The following is a 17602-nucleotide window of genomic DNA, read 5'->3' on the forward strand; positions in this document are numbered from 1 at the left end:
GATAGAGGAAATAGTTCACATTTCTTGTTTCTCAAACATGTCATTTCTTTTTTGGAAAAAAAAAATTGAGGGTCTGGATTCAAATCTGACCTCAGATATTTCTGATCTGCATGACCCTGGGCAAGTCAATAACTCCAATTGCCTAGCCCTTATTGTACTTCTCTCTTAGAACTGATACTAACACAGAAGGGAAGGGCTTAACAACCTTTTTTATTTTGAATTCCAAATTCTCTCCCTCCCCTCACCCCCATCCCCCACCTACTGAGAAGGCAAACAACGTGAAACTCATTATTCACACGAAGTCACACAAAACATTATGTCCACATCCGCCATGTTGCAAAACACAAACTACGTTGCAAACAGGCTTCGGTGTGTTCTCAGAGTCCTTCCGTTCCTTTCTGGAGGCGAGAGCACTGCTCATCACGCGTCCGTGGGAGCTGCCTTGGATGGCCGGCTGATCATTATCCCCCTGCTACTGTGGCCGTGGGGAAGGCCTTCTGGCTCTGCGCACCTCACTTCCCTTCACACCAGTCATAAAAATGTTCCCAGGGTTTTCTGAAATCGGCTCCCTTGACGGCGCAAGGAAAGAACTCGGAACTCAAAGTACACAACAAGAATGTTAAAAATGAATAAAACATTCTTTAAAAAGGGATGGCAGGAAGCCACCAGATCCAGCGAGCGAGGAAGGTCAGAGGAAGGGGAAGCTGGTGCTCTGTCCTAAGGGGCACTGAAATAGGGACTTGCCGACCCGATAACAAGGAGGTCCACGACCCTCCCAGGGCACCCGCCGGGAGAGACCTGCCAAGTCTGATGGCTGCTAAGTCGTGTCAGCAAAGAAAACAGGGCCCAGAGGACTCTCGGAAGCGCTGCTCCAGTACAAGCAATGACCTCTGGGGCGCAGCGCTATGTTCATCACAGCTGACAGCAGAAGGAAGGCCAGGGCCCGAGGAAAGGAGGCCCGCTGGAGACGTAAGCGGCTGTTGAGGCTGAGGGGGCTGGGATCTCTGGAGCGTGGCTTACGCTAGAGGGACGAGGGCTTCGCCAGCGCTGGAGCCCACGCGGGGCGGCGGGCCCCTACTGGCAGGCTGTTCGACAAATGCACTCTGGGGTTTTCTGGACTCAGTGGGATGAGGCTTACGGCTGGCTTGTAGCTCCTGGAAGGGTCTCTGCTTCAAAAGGAGCAAGGTGGGCCAGGGCGGGGTGTCCCGAGGAAGCAAAGAGCTGAAGCAGGGGAACATGCTCAGACGGGGGTGCTGTACGGTGTGGCATTCCCAGATCACGGGCACAGAACAAAGCAAAGCCTGGGTTGGGAAACAGATCACGAGCCTGGCGTGGGCAGATGCTGCGGCAGTGATGCAGAGGCTCATTAGCTAGACATCTGCTTGAGGCCGCTGGACGGCCACCCCAATGACTCGCCTTAATGAGCACTTCATCCTTCCCAAGGTGGAAGCCCCAGAGTGGGGCCTCCTGGTCTGGCTCTGAACTTCCCCAGCATGAAAGAGCTGGCTGCCAGGGTAGAAAGGATGGGAGCCTTGGGGGCAAGTGACTGTGCCCTCCCCAGACGGACGGCGGGGAAGGACAGGATGGCCAGGTCCCATGTGACGGAGAGCATCGAGGGCTTCCTCAGTGGGAAAGCTTCCTCATTGCGGCTTGGCGGCGATTCAGTTGGTAGATAGTATGGAAAGCTTATCCAAGGCTCAGAGATGCCAAGTGGCTGACTGTGGTGTCGGAGATGGGATTTGAACCCCCATCCTGACAGCAGGCACTCAACGCTACCTCTATCTGAATGGTAGGTTTGGGGAGACCATATTTCAAAAGGTTCAAGGAGGAAATTATAATCTACATTTTGATTTAGGAGAGAGGCAAGACCGTCAAGCATGAAATCCTGAAGGTACAAAGAGAAACCACCGTGAGGAGGAGGAAAAGGAGCTGTTCAAAGAGACTGAGAGCAGGAAGAGGAAACAGGCCAGCAAACGGCTGTGCATCCTTGACTGGCTGCCTCTGTTTCTATCTTCTCTGTATTTTTGTAAAACCCGAGTGTGAGCTGGGTGGCCCTGGGCAAGTCACTTCACCCCCATGGCCTACTAGCCCTTACGGCTCTTCTGCCTTGGAACCAATACACAGTATTGATTCTAAGATGGAAGGTGATGAAACAAGGCGATTAAAAACAAACAAAAAAACAGCCCTTTAAAAGGGGCCAGTGAGTTCCTGTATAAGATTGTGATGGAATCCTACTGTGCTATCCAACATGGTGAGCAGGACGGGTTCAGAAGAACCTGGGAAGATCTACATGAACAGATGCTGAGTGAAGTGATCATCGTACATAGCAAGTCATATTGTATGATGATCCATGTGAAAGGTTTAGCTATTCTGATCAGTATAAAGATACAAGAAAAGTCTGGGAGGCAGCTTGGTGGCTCAGTATATAGAGAGCCAGGCTCAGAGATAGGAGGTCCTGAGTTCAAATCTGACTTTAGACACTTCCTGTATGACCCTGGGTAAGTCACTTGACCCCTATTGCCTAGCCCTTATTGCTCTTTTTTTTTTAACCCTCACCTTCTGTCTTGGAATCAATACCTTCCGTCTCTAGGCCTGATTCTCAATCCACTGAGTTACCCAGCTGCCCCCTCTTATTGCTCTTCTGCCAAGGAACCAATACACAGTATTAATCCTAAGACCTAAGGCAAGGGTTTAAAAAAAAAGACAATTCCAAAGGACTCATGATGAAAGATGCCATCTACCCCCCAGAGAAAGAACTGGTGAACCCTGAGGGCACGAGGGCCAGGAACCCCGCATTTGTGGGTTGTTTTGCAAGACTGCTTTTATCCTAGACCTGGTGGGACAGGAATGATCAACTGTGAAAGACGTGGCTGCCCTCAGCAATCCAGGACAACTCTGAGGGATGATGCAAAGTCTCTCCACCTCCAGAGAAAGAACTGTTGGTCGGAATGCAGATCAGTTTGGGTTTCTGGTTTGAAAAGTTTTGGTCTTACAGGATTATTCTCTTACAAGAATGATCTCTATGGAAATGTTTTGCATAATAATACACGTATGACTGAGATCGAGTTGCTTACCAGTTCTGGGGGGTGGGGAGGAAGGGAGGGAGACAATTTGGATCCCATGAGATTGGAGAATTTATGGGAAAGTTAATGTTATTGCACATAATTGGTAAAAAAAAATCTTTATAATGGAACACACACACACACACACACACACACACACACACACACACAGAAAAGGCAGGACACAGAAGGGTGAGGATGACTGCTCAGAGAGGAGGGGAAATGGTGACCTGTGGAGCATCCCGGAAAAGGAAGGGAATGCAGGCTGCCCAGCAGAGGGGTCAGCGAGTAGGCCTGTTCCAGGGGGAGCTTCTGGGACATCTTTTAAAGGAAGGGCTAGCGGGGATCCCGGAGCACCAGCACAGCTGCTGAAGGACAGGCCCGGCCGTGATGCAGGTGGGATTTAGCTCCCCTGCAGGGAGGTCTCAGGCAGGCTCTCATGCTGCTCTGGTGAACAAGGCAGCCAGATGTGGGCTTAACGGCAGTGCCATGACAGGCTCAGGCCTGGCTGAATGGCTGCCCCCAGAGACAGAAGAAAGTCTCCGACCCACCGGGCTGGGGGCGCTTTTGCTCATGAAGGTTTTCATCAGTGACTCAGAGAAGGGCACGGCGGGCACAGCAGGCACGGCGGGCACACCTGCCAAGTCTTTAGAGGCACAGCTGGGAGAACAGGTCAAGATGCCGGAAGATCTTGTCAGACAGCCGCTTGGGGGAAATCTGAGCAAGAAAAGTTCCCCCGGAATAATGTAAAGTGCTGTACTCGGGTCCCATCAGCCCAAGATGAGGAAGCGGAGGCCCGAGGGGCGCAGCCCACACCTGGGGCTCAAACAGACAGCGAGAATGTGATGGGGCCCATAAAGGCTGATGAGACCAAGACTTCAGGTCCCAGGACTCACAAGATGGACCATTTTCTTGGACCCTCATGACCTCCCAAGCCAACCAAAGAGGAACTGCAATAAAGTAGAGCCCTCAAAGCAAGGAGAAAGGGGCCACACTAAGAGCAGAGAAGGCTGACCCCTGACCCCTGGCCTAGTGCCCTTCCTCACACCCAGCCCTGCCAAGCAGGGGGCTGTTGGAGCCGTCCTCCTCCGAAGGGCCCCCCAATGGCAGGAAAGCTTTCAGGCTATGGCAGAGTAGGGAGAGGGAGCAGGCACACACCTGCTTGAGGGAAGGAGCCCCATGGCTGTCTGCAGCTAGTCTTGTCCCCCAGATGAGACCAAGGCTAAACCATGAAACAAGCCAGCCTGGGAGAAGGCAGAGACCTACTGCCCAGGGGAGGGTGGTAGGAGGGAAGCAAGATGGAGTAGCAGTAAAGCCTCGGCCTAAAGTCAGGAAGACCTGAGTTCAAATCCAGGCTCAGACACTTACTATGGGCAAGTCACTTAATACTGTCTGCCTCAGTTTCCTTATTTGTAAAATGAGCAGGAGAAAGAAATGACAAACCACTGTGGTGTCTTTGCCATGAAAATCCCAAACGGGGTCATAAAGAGTCAGATATGAATGAAATGACAGAACAATGACAACTGTGCCAAGTGCAGTGCTAAGCACTTTACAAATACTATCTCATTTAATCTTCAAGACAATACTGGGAGGAAGGATATTATCCCCATTTTATAGGGAAGAAAACTGACTTACCCAGAGTCACACAGCTAGTAAATGCCTAAGGCAAGATTCAAACTCAGATCTTCTTGGCTCTAGGCCCGCTGTTTTATTTACTGCACCACCTAGTCTCTAAAGAAGTTGTCAGAAAGTGATGGATGGGGGAGGGAAGGGGAGAATAAGGTAAAAGGTAAAAAGACTGAAATTACCAAAAAAAAATCTCAGGAGGAAGAAAACTCGATTAAAGACCTCGAGCATAAACAGCTAAACTAACAGGAAAGATATTAATGGCAAAAGGAATATGGCCTCCAGATCAAGGCAAAGAGTTAAGGTGTCTATGAATAAATATTTCAAGATGAAGGGAAATGAATCGACACCCAACAAGACCTAGGACCTCGTCGACTCTCTAGGAAGCATGGAACCTGAGCAAGATGTTCCTAATGGGTTTTAAAAGAGAAGTCAAAATTGTGAAAGCAGAATTTGTGGCCAGTACAGCAGAAATAATTAGCAGAAGAGGAAAAACTTCACTGTAAGGTGGCAAGTCTAAGAAATTAAAGCAAGAAAATCTGATTGGGACTACAATGAAATGGAAGTGAAGGAGAATCTGGAAGAAGAGAGGCAAAAAACAGTATTAGAAGAATGCATGATTTCCATTTAAGCAAAATGCATTAGCCTTGAGGATAAGATGTGCAAAGGCAGCTTAAGGATCATAGGTCTCCCAGAAGAATAAGTCAAAAAACACCATAACAAACAATACAAGAAAACTTCCCCAAACTTTTGAACATAGAAGACAAAAATGCCAATCAAAAGAATGGTCTCAAAAATATTCCAAGACACTTAGTGATTAAATGTAACAATTCCATTGACAAATAATAAATTCTGCAAGTGACCAGGAGAAAGACCTTCAAATATAAGGGAAAGAAAATGTGAATAGCACAAGACTACTCTGCACCCACCAGACACTGTAAGAGGGAATGGAATAATGTTCCAAAGAGCAAAGGAACTCAAGATGCATTCCAAGGTGACCTTCCCTCAAATCTGAACCTCATTATAGATGAAAACAGAATTCAATAAAAGAGGCACTGAAAACATTTCTGGAAAGAAAACGGTATCTCGAGAGAATATTTCCTTTTCAAACATGCCATAAAGTAGAAATATGAGACGGGTAAACAAGTGTAGCATTCACAGATAATAACAAATGACAACAGAGAGACCATGAAAAACAGAAATCAAAGAAAAGTGATGGTGGAGAAACACCTCTGGGCCTGAAATACCACATGCTAAACCTCCTAACACTCTACCTGTGGGTGAATCACTTCATTTTTTATGGGAGGGTGCATCAAAGTGGGGAGAGGAAGATGAAGACAGGACAATATAGGTGATGTGCCCTAATGATGTCAAAGGCTAAGAAGGAAGGGAAAAGCCCCTCTGTTTTTTTCAGGAAGAGAACCTATAGGAGGAAGAGTGCAGAGAGAGTGAGAAGAGGGGAAAGAAAGGTGAATCTTGCCTCATTGGCTGGCCCACAGCAAGCATTAATGAATGTTCCTTGGTCAGGGGGTATGAGGGAGGGAAGGGAGTGTGCCTTTCTCATCTTTGTGTCCCCATTAGCACCAGCACAGGTTTGCTACAAATATGCATTAAATTCGTGCTAGTCTCACTTAATAGTAATTTCCTAAGTGATCTGGTTCAGTATAGTACTGAGGTGAAGGTTCCTCACCAATGACATGATGGAGGTGATTTCTCAGACGGTATGACTTTTATTCTTGACAAATAAAAAGTGAAGATTTCTTGTACACAAGACAATCTGGTACAGAAATACTGGTCATGGTCTGGAGACAGAGCTCACATATCGTGACCCATGAAGCCTCTAGCCATGGCCATGACCTTGGCTGAGTCAAGTGGGCAGGGGCAGAAGAGTATGAATCTACTCAAATGAATATCTGACCCAAAGTACAGTATTCTCACTGTGACCACTGTCAGCCTTTGTTGTGCCCAGGGTCAGCCTGGCAGCCATAGGGAGACAGGCCCAGTTCAGAATGGCCATGGGGCGATGAAGGTCCTGCCAGTCACTACTAGGGCCCTATTGGTATGGAGGAGCCCAGGGGACAAGACCCTGGGAAGGCTGCCCATGGGGCTCTCTGCTTAGCTTGGTAATCTCAGGGCTGGAAGGGATCGTGGAATCCGCCTTCTTCCTAATCCAAGTAGGCCCACACATAGTCCCCAATAGGATGAGAACAGACTCCATGTGAAGTCTGCCAGAGGCAGAGAATCAACCTGCAAAATGCATTTTAAAATATAATATAATTTGCCCTCTCAGGATGGCAGCTTACCTGAAGCATTATTAAGAAAGCCCCATGGACATCGCCTTTCTTTTCCAGGAGGTAGGCACACACTTCGAGAAGCTGATACTTCTGGGTAATCTAAAAAGGGAAGAGTGCCATTTTTAGTTTTTTATGCTGAGGATTTCCTGTTAGCACCAAAGGAACGGGGAATAAAATTAATAGACTGGAAAGGGGCAGCTCTGCTCCCTACTTAGTAACCTATTTCTACAGCATGGGATCTCTTTTTCAGACCCTTCATGAGATGATCTTTACTAAAAGACCTAAACTGAGGGGAGGATTACGGACCAGCTAGCCCCCCAGAAGTCCCACAGTGATCCCAGAAGTGCAGACTACAGGAACAACAGCATGGCCTCAATATGGTGATTGAGCCTGGGATAAAACCAAGGTTTTGATCCCGACCCAAAGACCACACCTCCCCCAATCTAGGCAGTTTTATGGTCTAAAGATCCGTAACTCCCTTGTAAAGCTAGCTGGATGGATTCCCATCGTTTTCTGACGTTCACTCCCAGGTTGCTCGTTAGACTTGGGGAAGCCAGCTTTGGACTCTTCGGCTACAGGAGCCTGTCAATGGCTCGTGCTACCTCCAGAGTTGTGACGATGCTTTGGGATAACTAAGGACGTCCGGCTCAGAGTCAGGGCATTACCTGAATGGTCTCTTCCAGGCGGTAGGACTCGAGGACTTGCAAGGTGTCAATCACCTCGTGAGGGCTGTATTGGCACAACAATTCGATGAACTGCTCTGTGATGCAGGGGGCTACCTGTGGCGACTCTTGGGTCATGGAAACACCTTCCCTGAAAAAGAGAAGAGCCACAGGCTCACCGCGTTGGCCAGCAGGAGGTTCTGAGATCCTATGGAAAAAGCGAAATGTTACCCAGCAGCCTGAAGCTGGGGCTGAGCCGGCACTGTGGAGTGGCCAGCATCCCTTTTCTGATTCTTGAAACCATAAGGATTCCTTGGCTGCCTCAGTGTGGTGCAAGGGCATGTCTTTGAAATATCATAATTCACCCTTTTCCAAGTGATGTCTTCCCAGAAGAGAGGCTGTGAAAAACTCAAGACCTGTGAACAGCCAGTAGAAGAAGGCACACAGCATAGAACGCTGAGCCTGGAGTTAGGAAGGCCTGAATTTGAATCCAGCTACCCACACCTGCAAGCTGTGTGACCTTGAGCAAGTCACTTTAACCTGTTTGCCTCTGTTTCCTCACCTGTAAAATGAGGATCATAATAGCACTCCCTCCCATATAAATGCTTGCTATTATTATCATTAATGATACTAATCAGCATAAGAAATTCTTGCAGTGGAGCAATGTAATTCTTGGTCATTTATACAGTCTTAGGGAGTTGCTTGGAGGTAGTGAGAGGTGGTTATGACATGTGCCGTGTGTGTGTGTGTGTGTGTGTGTGTGTGTGTGTGTGTGTGTGTGTGTAAGAGAGGGGAGGGTGGCTTGCTCACACCCAGGTCTTCCCAACACCAAGACCAGCCCCTGCTCATGCTAACAACTAATTTTCATGAAGTCCAGACTGCGAGTATTGCTTTTTCTAACTCACAGAGGGGAAAACCAAGGTCCAGTGAAGGTTAGCGCCTTGCCCAAGGGCCCGAGGCCAGCAAGCCACCTGACCGATGCCCCCCACTGCTGCCTGTTCCACGATCTGATACCTGTAATCAAGAAGCATCTTCCTGCTCTACCTGCCACGGGGCCACCTGGGTGCCCCTCTGCGAAGCTAACGTCATGGGCCTTTCTTCAGCTACCCCAGAGGAGGGGTGGAAGAAGGGCATCACGATGCCGGATGGCTGGGAGAGCAGGCCTTTGGAGTACTCACTGGGAGATGGGAAAGGAGAGGGCAGGCATGGGAGAGGCGATCCTTATGAGCTGAGTGCAGACATACAGAGCGAGATCCTGATGGATGTTTTCATACAAAGGCTTCAATCACAGCATAAGAGACTATGGCTACTTACCAAGAAGAACTACCTGACTCTAAGAACCTTAGGACTTCCTTAGTAAAAATCCTCCCAAAAGCGTAAAGAAAAAGCAGACAGATCCCTAGTATGGTTCAAGTGGAATCTTCCTCTCTTTCCAGTCTTTTCTTTTTTTCAACCCTTACCATAGAATCAATACCAGGAGTAAGGGCTAGGCATCGGGAATTAAGAGACTTGCCCAGGGTCACACAGCTAGATAATATTTGAAGCAAGATTTGAACCCACGACCTCCTGTCTTCAGGCCTGGCTCTCTTACCACTGAGACACCTAGTCGTCCCAGTGTCGTCACTCTGAATGAATTTGACATATGCCAGGTGGGGCATGGGAATGGAAATTAGCCACAAGAACCTGCTGACGAATGAAGGACCTGAATTCCTTTATTTTTGACAAAATTACTGATAAGAACAGAAGTGAATATGCACCACTCCAAGCAAATAAATGTATTTCAGGGCCTTCCCTTGGGAGGGAAATGCTGAGTCTGCTGGCCAATGGTCTGCAACAAAATCATCTCCAGCTTTTCAACAAAGGAACTGCAGCCTCTGGATTTCTACCTGGGCTGCCCTGGCCAGTCTCAGACACAAGGACACTTTGCTGGCTTTGCTTCCTAAAGCTGCCCCTATCAGCCTTCCCCCCCGCTGGACCATCGGTCCACTTTCTTTGGCCTGTAATTGTGCCAGAGAGGAGAAGATGCCCTCCACCCTGACCCCGATGCAGACAGACAATTTGCCTGACTTGGTCGGAGAGGTATCTGGGGTCCTGGGAGGGGAGGGGACTCGCCAGAGGACAGAGATGGGCCTCCCTAGCACCGAGGCACCTCTCACCAGATACGTACGGGCATTTCTTCCTTCCTCATTCACTCCTCTGGGAATCTCCACATGAATGGCAGTCCTGGCTGTAAGAAGAGAACCTTCCTGGAGAGCTTTATAAGAAGTGTCATCGTGGACTAGAGTCCCTGATGGCAGGAACTCCTCCAAGACAAAGCCCTCTGAGTGTGGCGCTTCCTGGAAAAGGAGACGACTCCAGGACAGTTTTGAGGAGGGGCAGCAAGAGATGCCAAAATTCACATCTCAATTTGGGAGTTTTTAAAATTTTTCCAATTACATGTAATAATAATTTTCAACATGACGTTTCCCAAAATTATAAGATCTGAATTCTCTCCTCCCTCCTCTTGGAGATGGTAGGCAATTTGATCTATATTATACTTGTACTATCATGAAAACAGACTTCCATAGTGATCATTGTTGGTGAATACTCATATAAAATACCAAAATCATTTGGGAATATTTTACAGGAGAAATGAATTTGATGCTGGCTAAAAGTAGAGCTACATACACCGGTCCTTCCTGCTGCTTCTTAACCCTCCGCGTGTAAATAGGGACTTTAGAAGTTGTCTACTCCAATCCCTTCATTTTATAGGGAATCTGAGGCCCAGAAAGAATGAGACTTGAGCAGAGTCTCACCAGTGTAATGGGCAGAATCAGGGTCTATTTCTCCATTCACAGGCATTTATTAAGGACATTTATGAAAGTGTTAGGTAGGCCCAGTGCTGGGGAATGAAGCTGGGTTCAGATCTGGTTTCTCATAGCAACTTGCTGCCTTTAGCTCCTCAGCAAAGACATCCGAGGAAAAGGGTTTTACCACCTTCCTTGGTTTCAGGGACTTGCAGCCCTTCTTTGCTGGCCTACTTCCCTTGGGTGGCTTGGCTAAGCTTGGCTCAGGCCCATATACTCTGTTCTTGAAGCTAGCAGGGACAGCGACGGACCCTTTTTAAGTTTACTCCTCAGACTGAGATCTCCAGTACATTATTCATGGCACAAAGAGAAAGACATGGTATGATTAGTGCTTAAAAAAACCAACCACCACCACATAGATATTTCAACTAAAAAAACCCAACTGCTAAGGGCTCTGGCAATTCAGAGCTTCATGAAAACCATAAGCTGATTTTCTGGCTTTTTACATAAAATCATGTTAACATTACCACAAGGCTTGTAATCTCGTGCTAATTAAAAAAAAAGCATTGGGTTAAATCTCTCCAAAATGGCTTAAAAACACATTGTGGTGAGTAGCAAAGGCAGAGAGGCCTAGCAAGTCTGTAGTAGGTTGTCTAATGTGTGACCATAATACCTTTCTGGGTCAAACTTCTCGAAAAGCCGTCTACACTGACTACCTCAACTTCTCTCGCTCCTCACTCTTCGTCCCTTTGCAAGCTGGCTTCTGGCCTCATTGTTCAATTGAAGCTCTGTCCATAGTTACGGAGGATCTTTCTTAATTGCCCACTGCGGTGGTCTCTCTCTTTTTTCTTTTACGGAATTTTATTTTTTCCAATGACACGTAGAAGCCATTTTTGACAGTTGATTTTTAAAAATTCCTTCGCTTCTGGTTTAGACTCAATACTGTGCACTGGTTCCCAGGGCTGGGCAATGGGGATTGAGTGACTTAGTGGGGAGGCTTCTAGTTTCTCCCCATTACAGATATTTGCGATGGTTTTAGGTAGATGCTTTGTATCATTTTAAGAAACCCCCATTTATCCCTACACTTTCCAGTGATTTTAAAAGGAATGAGTGCTGGATTTTATCAGCGGCCTTTTCTGTGCCTATTGAGGTAATCCTATGGTTTTTATTACTTTAGTTATTGATGTGATCAATGATGTTGCTGCGCTCCTAGCATGAATCCTGTTTGGGCACAAGGTGTCGTCTCCTAGCTAGCATTTTGTTGCCCGTTTTTGCATCTATACTCCTCAATGTGATGGTCTTTGGTTCCTCCCACACAACAGATCTCTGGTCTCCTCCGTCCCTTTGTCCGTCCCAGATGCCTGAAATAGGATCTGCTTCAATGTTCATCCCTTCCATTAGGAATCGGTCAGGCTGCCCTTGTGCCCAAAGCCATCCCTGATGCCTGGCGCCCTCCCTCCCAAGCTCCCTTTTCTGTGGCGGCTCTGCTTCCACTCACACTGATGGACGTCACAGGCACACTGAGGGTGTTTTCCCATGTCCCTGTCTTCCCTGCTGGAATGCCTGCTCCTTGGGGGAGGGGCTCTTCCCCTCTCTGTCCGGCCCCATACAGGGGCTTCCCTGATACTTGCTGATAATCATGCTTGCTTCCCTCAGTGGAATGTCTCTGCTGCTTCAAAGCTCAGCTCAGACTCCCCTTCCAAGGGAGGCCTTTCCTGTTCCCCCTCAGTTGTATGTGGCCTTCCCCAAATCGACAATGTTTATACTTATCTCTGCACTTGTTCTCTTTTCCCTCATCTTTGAGGCTGGCACCCAGGAGGTGTTCAATAAATGTTTGCGGGATTGCACCGGTCTTGGATGTAGGCTTGTTTTAAGGCTAAAATCTAGACCCGAGGGCTTCTGGCCTCCCTCCTGGCTTTATTGCTGTCCTTGCAGTATGGCCAGTGGCCAGTAGTTCCTCAATGGCCACAAGAGCCCTTCAGAGCCTTACATGAGACACAGGATGACAGTCATGCTTGTGAGCCTTCATCTGGCAGTCCAGCTCCGGCCATGGACTGTGGGGGGCATCTTATCTCTCCTGTCTTGGTGCTACTGACCACCTCAGCAAAGTGAATTATCCCTTAATACTCATGAAAAATAAATGATCCGACTTCAAGGACTGTCACGGCAAAGATAGCAGGATGGATTTCATAAGCAAAGAGTGGCACGCGCTAATGATATTAAGAAAGAAGGAACCATTTGTCTTTCTAACTGGACTCAATAACTGCCTGATGCCTGTGCCAGCCTCCAACTGCAGAATCAGAGAAGCTGGGCAAGTACGGAGGCCCTAGACAATGCAGGAGTTTGCAGAGGATGCCCTGTGTGAATCCGAAGAGGAGGGGTGCTTGGGTGGAGATGGGGGGAGGCGGGCGCACAGACTCTCATCTGCAGATGGAAAGGCCTCGTGATGATGATAGCTGGAGGTAAGGTGAGTCAGTCATTCAAAAAGGCCAGAGCAGCCATCCATGGGGGAAGACTTCACACATGGTCAGATGGGAGATCCTCTTGTTAGTTCACCAGGCCCATCTGTTTGGTTCGCTTCAGGGGGATTGCTGCTGGACGCCGAGCTAGGCTCAGGACTAGGGAGGACAAGATCAGGCCAACTTACACTTGGGAAACTGTGCAGATTCCAAAGATGCCAAGCTGTGCCCATCCCTGAAACACTAATGATTTGCCGGGGATGTTTTTTTGGCCATTCTTCATAGAACAGGATCTTTGAAGACTCACAGGTGAGGGTGACATGAAGAAAGCAGAGAAGAAGCAAGGTGTATTACATAACTGTGACAGCTCTTTGGAACTAGAAGGGACCACCAAGTTCATCCAATTTTCCACTCCTGTTCCACTTTACAGATGAGGAAACTGAGGTCTGGAGCCGGGTAATGATTTGTCTAAGGTCACTGAGGCCTGAAGCAGCACGCCCTAAAGTTCCAGATCTAACCTGTGTTCCTCCACATCCTACCAGGATCGAGGATGAGAGATCATGGATGGCCAGTCTGAGGGGTGGATCAGTTTTCAAGATGAGGCCCCCGGCCCTGGCTAGATCTCCTGCAAAGGATTTATGGAAAATCACAGCCAAGGTTCAGTCTGAGCAGGAGGAGAAAGGGGCCATGATCTCCTCACACCCATTTTTTTCATTCATTCTCCACTTTGTACTGTACAAAGTGCCCATGAAGTAAACATAAGCTAGTTGCAGGGATGGGCGGACAAGGCCCTACCAAGGGGTATGTTTGTATGTGGTGGGGTAAGAGCAAGGATGACCTCGTGTACAAAGTGGCCTTTGAGCTGGGCCTGGAAGGAGGCCAGAGGTAGAGTTGAGGGAGGCCTGAAGGATGGTGTAGGCATGGAATATCCTGGATGGGGAATAGCTGACCTGGGAATCCCTCTGTCTAGGTTCAGACTCCACAAAAAGGTTCTAAACAGCTTAGCTTTTTCCTCCCATGACCGTCTCTAGCCCCAGAATCTATAAATATGTCATGTTCTAGGTCAAGCCTGTCTACCCCCTTTCTTCCAAGGGGAAGCAGGTGGGACAATGGTGGTCTGGCAGAGTGGTGGAATCTCAGGAGAACCCAGGCTGGCCCAACATTTCTGTTTGGGGTGTCATTGACTTCTGTGGACACCCCTCCACCCTGCCACCAACACTGCTGCCTTGGAAAAAGGAGAAACAGAGAAGCGGGAGAGGCACAGAAATGCATTAGCTTCTGCCTCTGCTAATGAGGCACTACTGATTCAGGGGGAGAACAATCTTATCTCAACACACCATCTATGTCTCAAGGGGTCATGATGTAACAGAAGGAAGAATAAGTCAGGATCATATTAGCAGGTACAAATTCCCTAGAATGTTTCCTTTCCATTAATTTATAAGAAAAATTGGAGCAGATGGGATTTCATTTTTGATCCAATGTGTATAAAATACGATTTAGAAAAGTCCAATCTCGAAAAATCAGTGGGATTTTAGGTAAGATTCCACTTTCTTTGGTGCCTCTATGTTCCACGAGGTCTGTGTTATTTAACATTTTTGTCTTTTGGCAGTACCTAAAAGATTACCTTATATACAACAGGTACTTAATAAATGCCTGTTGGTAGCACAGTGATGCACTATTGGTAGAACTAGGGTCCATCTATTCTGGAGAACAATCTGGAATTATGCCCCCAAAGCTACTGAACTGTGTATATCCTTTGAACCATTGATACTACTGTTAGGTCTAACCCCAAAAGAGATAAAAGAAATAGGCAAAGAACCCATATATAGAAAAATGCTTATGTCTTTTTGAAGTAGCAAAAAAAAAAAGGAAACTGAGGGGGTACAGCTCTGTTGGGGAATGGCTAAACAAATTATGGCACATGAATGTAATAAAATATTACTGTAGCCAAAGAAATGATGAAATGGAAAAATAAGGAAGCCTGGCATGAACATCTGAAGCCTCTTCAAAGAAGGAGAAACAAGTGAATAATTTATCCAATAATGACATCGTCAAGAAGAGTTAGTCTGTTGGACTTGCGTCTTTGGCCAGTGCCACGGCCAACCATGATGCCTAGAGAGCAGAAATGAAGAGTCCTGTTTGACTTCTTGGGCAGGGAGGTGAGGGACTGTCCAGATGCAGAATGACACACAATTTTTTGGACAATCTAGGAATTTGCTTTGCCTGATGAGTATTTGTTGAGTTTTCTTTTTTATTATTCCTCTGCTGGGGAAAGGGAAATAAGGGCTAAGTAACTGAAAAAATTATATTTAAAAGAGGAACTTGGAGGCAGCTAGCTGGCTTAGTGGGATGAGAACCAGGTCTGGAGATGGGAGGTCCTGGGTTCAAATATGGCCTGAGACACTTCCTAGCTGTGTGACTCTGGGCAAGTCACTTAACCCTCAATACCTAGCCCTTACAGCTCTTCTACCTTGGAACCAGTATTGATTTTAAGATGGAAGGTAAAGGTTGTTTTTTTTTAATTGTGCCTCCATCTGTGGCTGTGAGACACATGTTTTTTGACTACAAATGTAGATTTATTTGGTTTTCTAACTATGAAATCTTTGTCTAAGATTTTGAAACATGAGTGGAGAAAATGATCCCTATTATACTAACCCACTCAATGAGACAAAAGAGGCCCATCAAACAGAGGCAAGGTCTTTGGAGAAAGCTGATAAGGAAGCTGGTGGGGCTGGTGCCATTGTCCACTCAAGGGCACCAACAATATTGTTCCATGGGATGCTCATGGTAGGGAGAAGCAGGGATACACAATGACGATGGCTGAGCTTACGTTTCTCTTGGAGAAACGGTTAGGAGTACAAAGGGGTTGTAAGCGTTTATTAATAAAATGTGCGAGTGAGAGATGAAAGGAAGTGAGGAAAGATTAGTCTCAATAGAATCGATCTCTATTTGGCTGCTAAGGCCCTATATTCACCGTAGCAGCAGCATGGCTGTCCTATCTCTTTTGCGGAAGCCCCGAGAGCACCGTGTGCTTCCTACTTGGGCTTTAAAAGCCTTTCTCAGCCCACTAGCTTTCATATGTCAGCTTGTACGGCGACATTCTGTTGGCTCGTCTTCCTTTGCAAGGGCCGCCCAGGGGACATTCACTCTGCCTCACCGTTACCCCCCTTAATTAATGGCTTTGTTGCTGACTCCGGGGGCACCAGAGTTTAGACTGTCGTTGTGATCAAGGTCCCCTAAATAATTTCCCTCACACAGAACCAAGAATGGACATTTTGTGAAGAACCTGACAAGATTCTTCTACAAAGCAAAGCAATCTAGACCTTGGTATTTAGTGAACTGATGAAAAAAGTGGACACCATAAGAACTGGAAAGGAGGAGGTGCCCATCCATTGGCAATGGCTGAGTAAGTTACGGTAGATGATTGTAAGGGAATACTTTTGGGCTATACAGATGAGGAGCATGAAGGGCTCAGAAAAACCTGCGAAGACTTACAGGAACTGAAGCAGAGTGAAATCAGCAGAACCGGTAGAACACTGTACACCGTAGCAGGAATACCGAACAATGAACAACGGTGAAGAACAGCTCTTCTCAGCAATACAATGATCCAAAACTACCTCAAAGGACACATGACAAAAAGGGCCGTCGGCTTCCAAGCTGAGTCCAAAATCTGAATCCAGACAAAGCAAACTTTTTTCAAATTCTTTTGTTTGTTTGAGTTTCCTCATGCAAAAGGATGAATATGATTCTTACATGGTTGCTATGTGAAATCTAAATGAGACGGTTGACCATCTCAAGGGGGATATGGGATTGGGGGAGGGAGAGTGTTCGAGACTTAATATTCTTTGAAAGATGTTGGAAACTATTTTTATATGGAATTGGGGGGCAGAAATTAAAATTAAAAAAAAAAGGAAAAAGTGGGACGGTGAAGAATTTATCAGACAACATGAAGAGAGGAGGAAAGTGCTGGACGTGGCAAATAGTAGGCGACGGTGGACACAGAATGATTTTAGAGGCCTTTCCAGGGAGGGCAGACACCAAAAGGATGGCGAGGATCAGAGCATTATTAAAAACGACGACAGCAGCTCGCTTTTTACATAGAGCCTTAATGTCTGCCAAGCGCTTTCCATAGATACATAATATGTGCGTGCGTTGTGAGGAGCAAAGAAGCATTTTGCAAACCCTCAAGCACCCCGGAATGCTGGCTGTTATGCTGTAGTTAGTGTTGTGTATGAGAAAGGACAGCTGCCCGGAGCAGGGGCCGGGGAGGGCCGGGGCCCAGACCACCAAGAATTAAGAGACCTCGAGGAAGCGTCTCGCCTGAAGGGAGACCTTCTGTGGAGGAACTGGCGGAGACTAAGGAGGCAAAGGCCCAGAGGGGCCGAGCCCTGCCAGGCGCAGGGAGCAGAAATGCACAGGCACCTCCATGGTAGAGGAGAAGGCGGCTATCCTGGAGCAGAGGGCCTCCGCTTTAGAGGCGCCTGACACAGGCTGACAAGCTCAGGTGGGACGGGAAAGTGAAGCAGAGGCGGAGGCATCCCAAACAAGGAGGAGCAGCGCCACAAAATGGGGTTTGGTTAGGTTGATGTGGGCCCCGGGAGAACCTCCCATTCCAGGGCATCTATCTGAAGGTTCACCAAGCACTTCCCTTCCAATAACCAGAGGAGGCAGTCATCTGGGCCCCGTCCATCTCCCCATTCCCTGCTCTCGCTC

At 47.5% G+C, this 17602-nt stretch overlaps 1 protein-coding gene across 5 annotated transcripts in view; it reads right to left on the reverse strand.

The window, feature by feature from the left end:
* The window catches only part of VPS8 (VPS8 subunit of CORVET complex), a 175298-nt gene that overhangs the window by 48339 nt on the left and 109357 nt on the right, over window positions 1-17602 (reverse strand). For all 5 annotated transcript variants that reach the window (XM_056819884.1, XM_056819883.1, XM_056819882.1 and 2 more), the window contains 2 exons: window positions 7648-7795; window positions 6992-7081 (listed from right to left, as the gene is read on the reverse strand). In XM_056819884.1, the coding sequence (XP_056675862.1) occupies window positions 6992-7081; window positions 7648-7795 (238 nt within the window). The remainder of the gene's footprint in view (window positions 1-6991; window positions 7082-7647; window positions 7796-17602) is intronic.

Source organism: Monodelphis domestica, chromosome 2, assembly GCF_027887165.1.
Source record: "Monodelphis domestica isolate mMonDom1 chromosome 2, mMonDom1.pri, whole genome shotgun sequence".
NCBI classification, from domain to species: domain Eukaryota; kingdom Metazoa; phylum Chordata; class Mammalia; order Didelphimorphia; family Didelphidae; genus Monodelphis; species Monodelphis domestica.